Below are 15,654 nucleotides of genomic sequence, written 5' to 3' on the forward strand. Positions count from 1 at the left end.
CTGAGTTCAAGCCACATGGTGGCAGCAGGTATCCTCATTTGTGTTGAAGTTTCTGTTGTGCCCAATGATGATGTGGCTATGAAATGAGTACCCTAGTCGTGGGTAGCAGTGTCCAGGGTGTGTGGTACCTTCATCCTCTAATTATAACTGGAGTTCCAGACTCCAGAGCTGAACCCAATTTAAAACATTAGTCAAAGCTGTTTTGCTTCGATCAACTTGACTTGAACTCAGACTTTGCGTCATGGAAAAGTGAATCCATTTCATTTCCACTCCATTTGCTGCCACATGCAGTTTAGCGAAGGAGTCTGGCTAGTTTGATATATTTTTTTCCCTAAGGTTAGCTAAAGGTGACCTTTAACCTATGACCAAGAGGCACGGGGCATATGTGTGGGGGTTGTGCTATTGCATGGAGGACAGCTGTATGTGCAAGGTGGAAAGTGTGGGGGGTAGGAGAGGAGAAATGAGGGCTAATGCTGGATGAACAGAAGGCTGCTTTGTGAACATGTGGGTGGGAGGAGGAATAAGGGATTGTGTGAAGGGTGCGTGTCTGGGCACAGTCTCGTGTCCCGTATGTCGGCCTTTCTGTTTCAAAAATAAAATGCTGGATATGCACAACAGAGATCTCGGCATCTGTAAAAGGAAACAAAGGGGTCATCTATGGACCACACACCCTTATTGGAACATCTGAATGTGTTAACTCACTTTCCTCTTTACAGCTGATGACAAGCCTGCTGTGCTTTTCCAACGTTAATTTTTATTTTAGTTCCTGGTATGTGTGGGTTTTTTTTTGTCGTCCATCATGGCTCAGTGGGTAGCACACTCACCTTAGACAGAAGATTGTTGTTTCAAGTCCCACTCTAGGGACTTAAGCACAAAAAATCTAGGCTGACACTCCAGTGCAGTGCTGAGGGAGCACTGCTCTGTCGGAGATGCTATCTTTCGGATGAGACGTTAAACCAAGGTCCAGTCTGCGCTCTCAGATGGACATAAAAGATCCTGTGGCACTATTTCAAAGAAGTGAAGAGATTTTATCCCCAGTGTCCTGGCCCTCAATCAGCAGATTATCTGATCATTATCTCAATGCTGTCTATGGGAGCCTGCTGTGCGCAAATTGGCTGCCGTGTTTCCTAAATTACAACAGTGACTATACTTCAGAAAAAGTACTTAATTGGCCGTAAAGCGCTTTGAGATGTCCGGTGGTCATGAAAGGCGCTATATAAATTGAAGTCTTTTTTTTACCTCTCTCCTCTTTGCAATGTACCACAATCATGGGGGTTTTGGAGGTGGGGTTATTGGTGGATGAAGCAATTAAAGACACATGCACTGATTGTTTGATGATCTACGGTAAGCCTCTGTTCAGTTTCCATCTGAAGGTGCCCAGCCTTGTAACCTTTTCTGTTGTCTTGTGGCAGGTGTGGAATGCAGGGAGCGGCTCCCTCATCCAGAAGCTTCAAGCAGACCAGCCAGTACTGGATATCTGCCCCTTCGAGGTGAATCACACCAGTTTCCTGGGAACCTTGACGGAAAAAATGGTCAAGATCTACAAGTGGGCCTGATGGTGCCTCTGTTCAAGCGCTTGCTGTCACGGACTCACGAGAATTGGAAACCTGTGGCTCGAATCTGGTGCTGATGTCGTAGATGAATTGCTGCACTGCACCTGGGTGGGAAACAGCACATTTTACACAGGCCCAGCTGTCCCCACATGTGCAGCTTGATTGATGTGACTGATCTATCCGAGCTGCCTCCTGGTAATCCATCAATTTTCCCTTCTATTGTAAACCACGGCCTTTATTTAAATGTAATGATTAGTTACCTGGCATTTCCAAATGTTTGCTGGTTTCTGACTAATGCTACTGCTGTTTCATATTTGTGACATTTCCAGCAAGATTGTCTTTGAATAAAAGCCTTATTTCTATGTCTCTTTTTTCTTATTTTTCCTCTTGTAGATCCTCGCGTGGCATTCCCTAGTGTTCTTTGCCTCTATTAATGCCTATCTGTTATCCATTGTCAGGAGACCCCTGAGTGGTCTGCAGTGACACCTCCACCCCAGTGTATATCTTTTCCCTTTCCTCTATTTGGGGGTGTCTAGGACCTGAGCTGCTAATCTCCCCTTTACTGACTCTTTCAATAGGCCGACATAGAGCGAGCTCAGAGTGTGAGCAATGACTCTGATGAACATTGTGTAATACTCCTGTGGGCTGGCCCACTGCACTGTCACTTGAAGCCACCCTTTTTTTAAAAAAAAAATCTCACCCGTACAGATCTGTGGTCTACGGGGTGATGGAGGAGAGAGGGTTCCAGCCAGGGAACTGCAGCAAATCTGCAGAGGGACAGCGAGGTCGCACGGTATACTGCGTAATGCCTTAACCTCTTAATTTATGTGGGGTGGAAAAATTGAATGACTTGATTTTTGGTTGTCTATTTTGATTGGGTAATGAGATTTGCATAGAGAAACACAGGTTTTATCTAGCTGTACAAGACCATAATGTCTCATTCAATAATTCTATGGTTGAGGGAGGAAGTCCATGACTGAGTGTATGCACCCAGGAAGGTTACCAGACTCGAAGGACCAAAACCGGCTGGTCTAATTCAATGCAGAAAGCATTGCCCTCGGGGTCGCTGGTGAGTGCTGTGAAAGCCGATACCTGGAGCTGTACTAATTGTGTACCTGAATGGGAAGTATGTATCTGCTGCTCATGTGCAATTCAAACTTTCATAGTGTACATAAGTGTTGTTTTATTACTATTAAATTGAAATAAAGAAATTAACAAAGTGAAATCTTTATTCTTTGTCCACCCACCAGCTGCATATTAAGTGTTGGCTAAACATTAGTAGCACCTCTGTATTGGAGCCTGTAATGTGAACAAGATCCATGTTGTGCCCGAGTTGTCAGCTGGGTGTTCTGACTATTGTCACTTTCCACTTGGGGGCCAACTGAGCTTTGGCGAACTAGGGTTGAAGTTTTCCAATTGCCCACGGCAACCAAATACCAGTCATATTTTCAATATTGGAAACTCTTGACTTTTTTTTCCTGTGAATTTTATGTTAATTAAAGGAAGAGCTCATCTGAGATGCATTTCCATGATTGGCCGAACTGTTGTTACTATTGTGGCTCACATGTGAATAATGGCCATGTGGGCAAGGTACTGAAGGTTGGAAAATTGGGATTAAATGAAGGCAATATTTGGGGTTATGGGGCAGGTTCTAGGGAGGATTACAAAGGAGGTAACACCAGGAACATTCTCTGAGGTTAGCCAAGTGGCCTTGTTCCTGATTATTCACAGGATTGCACAGAATTTATAGCACAGAAAAAGGCTATTTGGCCCAACTGGTCTATGGTGGTGTTTATGCTCCAATTAACCTTATCAGCTTTTCCTTCTATTCTTTTCTCCCTCCTGTACTTATCTCATTGAATTCATCTATGCAATTTGCCTCAACCACTCCTTGTGGTGACTAGTTCCGCATTCTAACCACTTTCTGGGTAAAGATGTTTCTCCTGAATTCTCTAGGATTTATTAGTGAACATCTTACATTTATGGCCCCTCATTTTGGATTTCCCACAAGTGGAAACATCCTCCCTGTCTACCTCATCAAGCTCCTTAATTTGAGGACTTCTATTGGGTCACCCCTCAGCTGTTTTCTACAGGAAAGAGTCCCAGCCTGTTGAGTCTTTGCTGATGGGTATCACTTCTCAGTTCTGGTATCATCCTTGTAAATATTTTTTGCACCTTCTCCAGTGCCTCTCTCAATTTTATAATATGAAGACCAGAACTGTGCACAGGTACTGTATCTAAGCATTACTGCTGATGATGGAGCAGAGTCTATAGGGAACAGCAGTAAGTATGCAGGGGCATTAGGAGGTACTTGTTCGGATAGGGTCGAGTTTTAGACAAGTAGGGATTTTTAAATGAGAATTTTGTGGAGTTGATTCATTGACAAAAAGAAAGACTTGCATTTACATAGTGCCTTTCACAGCCTAAGGACATCCCAAAGGGCTTCGCAGTCAATGAATTATTTTTGAAGTGTAGTCACTGTTGTAATGTAGGAAACGTGGCTGCCAATTTGTGACCAGATAATCTGTGATGTTGATTGAGGGATATAAATATTGGCCAGGACACCGGGGATAACTCCCCTGCTCCTCTTCGAAATCGTGCTGTGGGATCTTTTGCTTCCATCTGGGAGCAGACGGGACCTCTATTTAACGTCTCATCTGAAAGACAACACCTTCGACAGTGCAGCACTCCCTCAGCATTGCACTGGATTGTCAGCCTCGATTTTTGTGCTCAAGTCCGTGGAGTGGGACTTGAACCCACAATCTTCTGACTCTGGTGAGTGTGCTACCCACTGAGCCACAGCTGACAGATGACAAAAAACACAAATACCAGGAATTAAAATAAAAATGAATGTTGGAAATGCACAGCAGGTTGTCATCAGCTGTAAAGAGGAAAGGCGAGTTAACACATCAGATGTCCCAGCAAGTGAGTGTGATCCATAGATGGTCCCATCATTTCCTTTTGCAGATGCTGAGAGACCTGCTCTGCATATCCAGTTTTATTTGAAATAGAAAAGCTGCTTACCTGCATACGGGGCACCACAAGACTGTGCTCAGTCACGCACCCTTCACACAATCCCTTATTGCTCCTCCCACCCACATGTTCACAAAGCAGCCTTCTGTTCACCCGCCAGTGCTCTCATTTCCCCTCCCCTACCAAGAGATTTGGTGGGAATCTGACAATATTCTGGAGATGGAGGGGTAGTATTTTGGCAGTGGACCAGATGTGGGGTCATCAGTCCAATGTGGGGTTAAATAGGCTACCTGAATGGGGCGGGGCGGGGGCAATGGAGAGTCCAAGCCAAAAACTATTGGAAGATGAAAAGGGATGACGAGTTTTGTTAATTTTGAGACACAGGAAATTCCAACTAATGTAGAACATTGTCGGTCCGGCTGCTGGAAAGTACAGCAGCAATCTTTTGAGCTTACTGTGGAATGGTGAGTTATTAATGGAAAAGCTTGGAAGGGATCGTAAGCTGAGCACTTACTGGGACTTTAAATACCCTCCCAAATCCAAGGTCAGTCTGTCCCAAGTGTTTACAATTTCTTGCAAGCTGTACATAGCAGAATTGGAGCGCTGTAACACAGACCAGTCGCACAATGCTAAGACCTGGAGGAGGTCAGGCACTGCAGCTGTATGTTGACTCATTTGAAGCTGGTCAGCAGTACTCAAACACTGGCTGGGAGTTTTCACCGATAATTATATTGAGCCAGAGCACAATACCCAAGCTGCCACTGTGTTTTCAGGTGATCAGATTAGAGTCAGAGGAGCAAATTCTATTTTATGTCAGTGCTAAATGCAGCCTTCAGGAGCCTCCTCAATCTTCTTGACCTTATAGGTGAAAGCTTCCAGCCACTGTTCCAGTACTGCTGACTGGCTTAGAATGAATCAAATGACAGTTGCAGTGCCCTCCTGCCTTCAGGTCTCATTATTGTGACTGACAAAGGTAAACTATCTCTTCTCGACCTGTCTGCAGCCTTTGACACGGTTGACCATTCCATCCTCTTCCAACGCCTCTTCACTACTGTCCAGCTGGGTGAGACTGCACTTGGCTGGTTCCATTTTTATCTGTCTCATAGTAGCCAGAAAATCACCTGTAATGGCTTCTCCTCCCACTCCTGCATTGTTATCTTTGGTGTCGCCCAAGGTTCTATTCTTGGCCCCCTCCTATTTCTCATCTACATGTTGCCACTTGGCAACATCAGCCAAAAACCCAGCGTCAGTTTCCACATGTACGCAGAGGACACCTCTCCACCACTTCTCTTGACCCCTCTGCGATCTCTCAATTCTCAAACTGCTTGTCCAACATCCCGTGCTGGATGAGCAGCAATTTTCTCCAATAAATATTGTTTTTGATCCCCGCCACAAACTGCGTTCCCTAGCCGCCGATGCCATCCCCCTCCCTAGCATCTGTCTGAGGCTGAACCAGACTGTTCGCAACCTTGGTGTCATATTTGACCCTGAATTGAGCTTCCGGCCACACATGCGTGGCATAACTAAAACTGCCTATTTACACCTCTGTAACATCGCCCGTCTCCGCCCTTGCCTCAGCTCTTCTGCTGTTGAAGCCCTCATCAATGCCTTTAAAACCTTTAGACGACTTTTCCAGCGCACTCCTCGGGTAGAATGTGGGATGCTAACTATGTAAACTTGAGGTGATTCAAAACTCAGCAGCCCATGTCCTAACTCGCACCAAGTCCCGCCCACCCATCACCCCTATGCTCGCTGACCTACATTGGCTTCCGGTTAAGCAGCATCTCGATTTCAAAATTCTCATCCTTATTTTTAAATCCCTTCATGGCCTTGCCCCTCCCTATATTTGTAATCTCCTCCAGCCCCACAACCCCCCGCGATGTCTGCGCTCCTCTAATTCTGTACTCTTGAGCATCCCTGATAATCATTAACCTCTCATCCCTGATCATTAACCTCTCTCTTTCTCTCCCTACCTACCTCTCCCTCCCTACCTACCTCTCTTTCTTCCTTTAAGACACTCCTTAAAACCTACCTCTGGTCATCTTTTGGTCATCTGCCGTAATTTCTTGTATGGCTCGCTGTAAAATGTATTTGTTTTAAACACTCCCGTGAAGCATCTTGGGATGTTTCACTATGTTAAAGGCGCTATATAAATACAAGTTATAGTACTCCAGGTAGATCAACAGTTAGAGGAGGGTAATTACCTTCATGTGCAGCAACCGGTCCTGTCAAAAGGGAGCGTTGATAACTAGTCATGTGTCCCATTTTCATCAATGGGTTGCATGTCATCATATATCAAATTAAGCACATGTCACATTGACCAGCCGCGTTTACAGGAGCAGCATGGATGTATGTGAAAGCCAAAATCTCTCGAGTGAGAAGAAGCTGAATGGTTCAACTTGTTCTCCCTGGGGCGAAGCCAATAGAGACGAGATATGAATCATGTCCTTGAAATGCTAAAATGCATGAATACCAACTGCTGAGCAAGTTGTAGAATTGAACGATCAAAAGAATTAGAAGACATTACTGCAGAATTGAAGAGGCTCAATCCAATGGCCTATATATTTTCCCCAGAGCAGTAGTTCCATTTGATTTTTTGTACAGCTTCAAACCCCTTTGACTAATCCCCTGTAACTGTTCATAGTTCCCTGTAAATCCAATCCCATTCATACTTCCAATTGCATATTGTTACTGTGTCCCATTGTCCCTCCCTGTTCCTACAATCCTACAACAGCAAATCCTCCTTGTACCTTATCTCTTGTAGCTTATATTTTGATTTCCTGCCCTGTACTTCATCCACCACCCCCACCTCAGCAGTTGTATCCCATTTGTGCTTCTCTCTCCTGTGACGACTCCACCTATGGCTCGTTTCTGCTCGACAATGGCCGTTCCCCACTTGTGCCTCCCTTTTGTCTGCACTGCATTAATTCCTCCCTTGTGTTGTTCTCATGTTCCCCTCCGCCCCCAACCTTTGCCCATATCTCTCTCACTGCCGAATCATAGAAATTTACAGCACAGAAGGAGGCCATTTCAGCCCATTGTGTCCACGCCAGCCAACAAGGAGTTATCCAGCCTAATCCCATTTTCCAGTTCTTGGTCCGCAACCCTGTAGGTTGTGGCACTTCAAGTGCACATACAAGTACTTTTTAAATGTGTGAGAGTTTCTTCCTCTACCATCCTTTCAGCTAGTGAGTTCCAGACCCCCACAACCCTCTCGGTGAAATAATTTCCCCTTAACTCCTGTCTAAACCTTCGACCAATTACTTTAAATCCATGGCCCCAGGTTGTTGACCCCTCTGCTAAGGGATATAGGTCTTCCCTATCCACTCTATCCAGACCCCTCATAATTTTATACACCTCAATAAGGCCTCCTCTGTTCCAAAGAAGACAAACGCAGCCTATCCAATCTTTTTGCATAGCTAAGATTCTCCAGTCCAGGCAACATCCTGTAAATCTCCTCTGTACCCTCTAGTGCAATCACATCTTTCCTGTAATGTGGCCAGAACTGCATGCAGTAATCTAGCTGTGGCCTAATCAGTGTTTTATACAATTCAAGCAAAACCTCCCGACTCTTGTATGGATGTTAGATGAAGACTGTGATGCTCCACAACAGGCTGTCTGGAATTTCATGCGAGAAATGGTTCCTTGGGCAAGGCACTAGAGGGCAACTTGTGCTTGTAGGACAGTATCTCAGTAAAGAGTCTCCGCCTTCAGGAGCTATAGAATCATAGAAGCATACAACAGAGAGGGAGGCCATTCGGCTCATCAAGGTAAGGATGATATTCAGAACGTTAAAGGGTGGGAAGAATTTACAATGGAATTTACCTGAATGACCCACTGGGAAAGAGATTGTTTGGAAGGAACTCCAAGTCTGCAATGGCAGATGGAGTTCAATGTGGGCAACAATTATGGGGTCATCCACTTTGGACCCAAGAAAGATAAATTGGAGTATTTTCTAAATGGTGAGAAACCAGGAACTGCAGAGGAGCAAAGAGATTTGGGAGTCCAAGTACATAACATAAGAACATAAGAATTAGGAACAGGAGTAGGCCATCTCGCCCCTCGAGCCTGCTCCGCCATTCAATAAGATCATGGCTGATCTGGCCGTGGACTCAGCTCCACTTACCCGCCCGCTCCCCGTAACCCTTAATTCCCTTATTGGTTAAAAATCTATCTGAATGTATTCAAGTCACAGATAATGAGCTAGCCTCAACTGCTTCCTTGGGCAGAGAATTCCACAGATTCACAACCCTCTGGGAGAAGAAATTCCTTCTCAACTCGGTTTTAAATTGGCTCCCCCGTATTTTGAGGCTGTGCCCCCTAGTTCTAGTCTCCCTGACTAGTGGAAACAACCTCTCTGCCTCTATCTTGTCTATCCCTTTCATTATTTTAAATGTTTCTATCAGATCACCCCTCATCCTTCTGAACTCCAACGAGTAAAGACCCAGTCTACTCAATCTATCATCGTAAGGTAACCCCCTCATCTCCGAATCAGCCTAGTGAATCGTCTCTGTACCCCCTCCAAAGCCAGTATATCCTTCCTTAAGTAAGGTGACTAAAACTGCACGTAGTACTCCAGGTGCGGCTTTACCAATACCCTATACAGTTGCAGCAGGACCTCCCTGCTTTTGTACTCCATCCCTCTCGCAATGAAGGCCAACATTCCATTCGCCTTCCTGATTACCTGCTGCACCTGCAAACTAACTTTTTGGGATTCGTGCACAAGGACCCCCAGGTCTCTCTGCACCTCAGCATGTTGTAATTTCTCCCCATTCAAATAATATTCCCTTTTACTGTTTTTTTCCCCCAAGGTGGATGACCTCACACTTTCCGACATTGTATTCCATCTGCCAAACTTTTGCCCATTCGCTTTACCTATCCAAATCTCTTTGCAGCCTCTCTGTGTCCTCTACACAACCCGCTTTCCCACTAATCTGTGTCATCTGCAAATTTTGTTACACTACACTCTGTCCCCTCTTCCAAGTCATCTATGTATATTGTAAACAGTTATGGTCCCAGCACCGATCCCTGTGGCACACCACTAACCACCGAAAAGAACCCATTTATCCCGACTCTCTGCTTTCTGTTCGTCAGCCAATTCTCTAGCCATGCTAATACATTTCCTCTGACTCCGCGTACCTCTATCTTCTGCAGTAACCTTTTGTGTGGCACCTTATCGAATGCATAATTTAAAGCCATAGATAGGTACAAAAACAATCAGAGAAGCTAATGGAATGCTGGCCTTTATCTCAAGGGGGGTTGGAATACAAAAATGAGGAAGTTATGCTCAGACCTTATCTGGAATACTGCACTCAGTTATGGGCACAGACAGAATATATTGGCCTTGGAGAGGGTGCAGCGCAGATTCACCAGAATGATTCCGCAGCTTAGAGGGTTAAATTACCAGGGTAGGTTGTATAAACCTGTCTTGTATTCCTTGAGTATAGAAGATTGAGGGGTGATCTGATCAAGGTGTTTAAACTGTTAAAAGGATAGGATAGATATAACGAACGATTTCCTCTGATGGGGAAATCAAAAACAAGGGAACATAATCTTAAAGTTAGAGCCAGGCCTTTCAGGAGCAAAATCAGGAAGTACGTTCCACACACACGATGGGAGAAATCTATCTCTCGCCCCCAAAAGGCTGTGGATGCTGGGACAATTGGAGCTTTCAAGACAGATAGGTAGATCTCCTCTCTCGGATACTGTGCCCTCCCAAATCCCCACCCCAATCCTTCATTACACTTCGACCTTCCTACTCTCCTGCCACTGTCCCAGGCTTGACTCCTCTTAAGTAAGCTGACAACTTCCCTCTGTACCTATCTTGGCATCCTATGAAGGGTCCATCAAGGTACTCATCACTCCCTCCTTATGAGCAGCAACCCCAACTGTCCCATCCTACTCTCTTGCCGACCTTCCCGTCCAGCGTGCTCACATGGGGCTAATCTTGCCAATCTCCTTCCCATCCAATTTAATCCCACAACACTGACCCAATGGGCACTGGCAGTGGGGCAGCCATCATCGACCCTCTTATCTCAGGTCGGGGCTATAAGAGCTGGAGCAACCCGAGAATCATCATGGTACCCCCTGATCTAGGAGAAAATGCCATCGTCAGGCCGGGGCTATAAGAACTGGAGCTATCCACCGCAGGGAGCAGTGCAAGCCGTTCCAGAAGTGCGACGGCTTCAAGAAGAGTGACAGGACTGACATCACTAGAATCCAGGTCACGGATTGGAGCATAGGTGGGATCATCGGCGGGATTGGGACCCAGGTGCAGGAGGAGAGGCGGCGAGAGATTATGGCAGAGGAGCGGTGAAAGATTGGGATGCAGGCGTGGTGTGATCGGGGCTGAGGAGAGAGTTTGGGGAGGTGGGGGCGTGGCCCAGGACCAGAGGAGTCGAGCAGCAGTTGGGTTGTGGCCCAGGAGTGGTGGGATCGAGGAGCGGCAAGGTCGGAGTCGAGGAGCGGTGAGGTCGAGGACCAGGAGCGTCGGAGTCGAGGAGTGGTGGGGTCCAGGACCAGGCGTGTCGGAGTCGAGGAGTGGTGGGGTCCAGGACCAGGAGCGTCGGAGTTGAGGAGCGGTGAGGTCGAGGACCAGGAGCGTCGGAGTCGAGGAGTGGTGGAGTCCAGGACCAGGCGTGTCGGAGTCGAGGAGTGGTGGGGTCCAGGACCAGGCGTGTCGGAGTTGAGGAGCGGTGAGGTCCAGGACTAGGAGCGTCGGAGTCGAAGAGCGGTGAGGTCGAGGACCAGGAGCGTCGGAGTCGAGGAGCGGTGGGATCTAGGACCAGGCGTGTCGGAGTCGAGGAGCGGTGGGGTCCAGGACCAGACTTGTCGGAGTCGAGGAGCGGTGGGGTCCAGGACCAGGCGTGTCGGAGTCGAGGAGTGGTGGGGTCCAGGACCAGGCGTGTCGGAGTCGAGGAGTGGTGGGGTCCAGGACCAGGAGCGTCGGAGTCGAGGAGTGGTGGGGTCCAGGACCAGGCGTGTCGGAGTCGAGGAGCGGTGGGGTCCAGGACCAGGCGTGTCGGAGTCGAGGAGCGGTGGGGTCCAGGACCAGGAGCGTCGGAGTCGAGGAGTGGTGGGGTCCAGGACCAGGCGTGTCAGAGTCGAGGAGTGGTGGGGTCCAGGACCAGGCGTGTCGGAGTCGAGGAGCGGTGGGGTCCAGGACCAGGCGTGTCGGAGTCGAGGAGTGGTGGGGTCTAGGACCAGGCGTGTCGGAGTCGAGGAGTGGTGGGGTCCAGGACCAGGCGTGTCGGAGTCGAGGAGTGGTGGAGTCCAGGACCAGGCGTGTCGGAGTCGAGGAGCGGTGGGGTCCAGGACCAGGAGCGTCGGAGTCGAGGAGCGGTGGGGTCTAGGACCAGGCGTGTCGGAGTCGAGGAGTGGTGGGGTCTAGGACCAGGCGTGTCGGAGTCGAGGAGTGGTGGGGTCCAGGACCAGGAGCGTCGGAGTCGAGGAGCGGTGGGGTCCAGGACCAGGCGTGTCGGAGTCGAGGAGCGGTGGGGTCCAGGACCAGGAGCGTCGGAGTCGAGGAGCGGTGGGGTCTAGGACCAGGCGTGTCGGAGTCGAGGAGTGGTGGGGTCCAGGACCAGGCGTGTCGGAGTCGAGGAGTGGTGGGGTCCAGGACTAGGAGCGTCGGAGTCGAAGAGCGGTGAGGTCGAGGACCAGGAGCGTCGGAGTCGAGGAGCGGTGGGATCTAGGACCAGGCGTGTCGGAGTCGAGGAGTGGTGGGGTCCAGGACCAGGCGTGTCGGAGTCGAGGAGTGGTGGGGTCCAGGACCAGGCGTGTCGGAGTCGAGGAGCGGTGGGGTCCAGGACCAGACTTGTCGGAGTCGAGGAGCGGTGGGGTCCAGGACCAGGCGTGTCGGAGTCGAGGAGTGGTGGGGTCCAGGACCAGGCGTGTCGGAGTCGAGGAGTGGTGGGGTCCAGGACCAGGAGCGTCGGAGTCGAGGAGTGGTGGGGTCCAGGACCAGGCGTGTCGGAGTCGAGGAGCGGTGGGGTCCAGGACCAGGCGTGTCGGAGTCGAGGAGCGGTGGGGTCCAGGACCAGGAGCGTCGGAGTCGAGGAGTGGTGGGGTCCAGGACCAGGCGTGTCAGAGTCGAGGAGTGGTGGGGTCCAGGACCAGGCGTGTCGGAGTCGAGGAGCGGTGGGGTCCAGGACCAGGCGTGTCGGAGTCGAGGAGTGGTGGGGTCTAGGACCAGGCGTGTCGGAGTCGAGGAGTGGTGGGGTCCAGGACCAGGCGTGTCGGAGTCGAGGAGTGGTGGAGTCCAGGACCAGGCGTGTCGGAGTCGAGGAGCGGTGGGGTCCAGGACCAGGAGCGTCGGAGTCGAGGAGCGGTGGGGTCTAGGACCAGGCGTGTCGGAGTCGAGGAGTGGTGGGGTCTAGGACCAGGCGTGTCGGAGTCGAGGAGTGGTGGGGTCCAGGACCAGGAGCGTCGGAGTCGAGGAGCGGTGGGGTCCAGGACCAGGCGTGTCGGAGTCGAGGAGCGGTGGGGTCCAGGACCAGGAGCGTCGGAGTCGAGGAGCGGTGGGGTCTAGGACCAGGCGTGTCGGAGTCGAGGAGTGGTGGGGTCCAGGACCAGGCGTGTCGGAGTCGAGGAGTGGTGGGGTCCAGGACCAGGAGCGTCGGAGTCGAGGAGCGGTGGGGTCCAGGACCAGGCGTGTCGGAGTCGAGGAGTGGTGGGGTCCAGGACCAGGCGTGTCGGAGTCGAGGAGCGGTGGGGTCCAGGACCAGGCGTGTCGGAGTCGAGGAGCGGTGGGGTCCAGGACCAGGCGTGTCGGAGTCGAGGAGTGGTGGGGTCGAGGACCAGGCGTGTCGGAGTCGAGGAGTGGTGGGGTCTAGGACCATGCGTGTCGGAGTCGAGGAGTGGTGGGGTCCAGGACCAGGAGCGTCGGAGTCGAGGAGTGGTGGGGTCCAGAACCAGGCTTGTCGGAGTCGAGGAGCGGTGGGGTCCAGGACCAGGAGCGTCAGGGTCGAGGAGCGGTGGGGTCCAGGACCAGGAGCGTCGGAGTCGAGGAGCGGTGGGGTCCAGGACCAGGCGTGTCGGAGTCGAGGAGTGGTGGGGTCTAGGACCAGGCGTGTCGGAGTCGAGGAGTGGTGGGGTCCAGGACCAGGAGCGTCAGGGTCGAGGAGCGGTGGGGTCCAGGACCAGGAGCGTCGGAGTCGAGGAGCGGTGGGGTCCAGGACCAGGCGTGTCGGAGTCGAGGAGTGGTGGGGTCCAGGACCAGGAGCGTCGGAGTCGAGGAGCGGTGGGGTCCAGGACCAGGAGCGTCGGAGTCGAGGAGCGGTGGGGTCCAGGACCAGGCTTGTCGGAGTCGAGGAGCGGTGGGATCCAGGACCAGGCGTGTCGGAGTCGAGGAGCGGTGGGGTCCAGGACCAGGAGCGTCGGAGTCGAGGAGCGGTGGGGTCCAGGACCAGGCTTGTCGGAGTCGAGGAGAGGCAAGGTCGGAGTTGAGGAACCCAGCCGTGAGGCAGAGGCCCAGGAGCGGCGCAATGCAACATATAGCAACAGCGGGGTCGGGGCCCAGGGAAGGTGTAGCACGGGCCAGCCCATACTGCAATCTATGAATAGTAGGAGTATGTCTGCGTACGAGGTCTGTGCAGCAGAGCTTGGTCTCCAGTCATCTTGGTTAACCCTTGCCACTGGACCAAGACCTTGCTGTCAAGCCCATGTGGTAGCTGGTGTGTAATTGCCACTCCACGTTAAAATAATTCATGCACAGGTATCTTCCACCCTTCAGGATGTAGTTCGTGAAACACCTGTGAACTCATCCCTTTTTGGTGTGGAAGTGGGTCATCCTCGACACGAGGGACTGCCTAATGCTATACTATACCGGCCCTCTCCGCATCTCCCTCCAGAATGTCCGTTTGCTTGCGAACAAGGCCCATGCCATCCATGAGCTTATCGTGGATGATTGCATCGACATCATGGCGCTAACGGAAACTTGGTTGAGGGGTGATGACACCTCACCCTTAAATGAAGCCTCCCCACCTGGCTATACCTTCCACCCCTTGCCCCGCTCAGTCCGTTGTGGTGGTGGTGTGGCTCTCATCAGCAAATCATACCTTGGTCTGTCCCCCTACTCCTCCGGCACTTTCTCCTCCTTTGAGCCTCTCGCCCTATTCCTTCCCCCTCGCCTCTCATTTAAAATGCTCATTCTCCAACGCCCACCCAAGTACCATAAACATTTTATTACCGATATTTCTTCTCTGCTTTCCTCCCTCTTCCTCTGCACTGAACGGCTTCTCATCCTCGGTGATTTCAACCTCCATCTCAATTCATCATGCTCTCTCTCCTCTGAGTTCACTATTTTCCTGTCCACCCTTAATCTCTCCCTCCACGTAAACTCCCCAACCTATATTCACGGCCAGCCCCTCGATCTTGCCATCTCTCATGGCCTCGCTACTCCTATCGTGTCAATCGCAGATAAGGCTATCTCTGACCACTTCCTCGTATCGCTCTCCACCCATATCCCCCTTCCACCACTCTCCCCCGGCCTCCCCCACTACCCTACCTCCTTCTGTGTCTGCCCCTGGAAAAAACTCTCTCCCGACTCCCTTACAACCGCACATGAACTCCCAACTGTCCAGCCTTTGGCCCTCCATTCACTACGACATTTCTGCAGCTACCGATCTGCTCAATCACACCCTCACCACCACCTTTGATGCCCTAGTCCCTGTTAAAACAATTACTCTCTCTCACACTGGTCGTTCCCCCTGGTACGGCCCTCATCTTTGCTCCCTTAAGTCCAAGAGACGCAGACTTGAATGGATATGGTGAACAACTGGTTTAGCCATTCACTGCCAGATATGGCTGGACCACATAAAGCAAAATAATTCTGGAATGCAAAGATAAATCCCGGCTTCTATTCTCCACTGCTAACCGTCTTCTTAAACACCTCACAACTGTCTCCACCCTCTAACAAAATGTGAGGAGCTCATGGACTTCTGTGTCTCTGAGATTGCGACCATCCGTTCAGCTGCCTCTGCTACTTCCCTTCCTTCACCTAACCCACCGGGCCAAACTTTCTCTAAGGGTCCCCTTGCCCTAGTCCTGACCTCGCATCTTTCTCCAGTTTCTCCCTTTATGACCCATCTGAGCTCATCCTGTCCATGAGACCCACTTCCTGCTCCCT

The 15,654-nt window shown here is 50.7% G+C and overlaps 1 protein-coding gene across 5 annotated transcripts in view; it reads left to right on the forward strand.

The window, feature by feature from the left end:
• Positions 1-1,915, forward strand: part of rfwd3 (ring finger and WD repeat domain 3) — a 57,401-nt gene extending 55,486 nt beyond the window's left edge. For all 5 annotated transcript variants that reach the window (XM_070897848.1, XM_070897846.1, XM_070897845.1 and 2 more), the window contains exon 13: positions 1,413-1,915. In XM_070897848.1, the coding sequence (XP_070753949.1) occupies positions 1,413-1,556 (144 nt within the window). In that variant the 3' untranslated portion in view covers positions 1,557-1,915. The remainder of the gene's footprint in view (positions 1-1,412) is intronic.
• The last annotated feature ends 13,739 nt before the right edge of the window (positions 1,916-15,654 follow it).

This window comes from Pristiophorus japonicus, chromosome 13, assembly GCF_044704955.1.
Source record: "Pristiophorus japonicus isolate sPriJap1 chromosome 13, sPriJap1.hap1, whole genome shotgun sequence".
Classification (NCBI taxonomy): Eukaryota; Metazoa; Chordata; class Chondrichthyes; family Pristiophoridae; genus Pristiophorus; species Pristiophorus japonicus.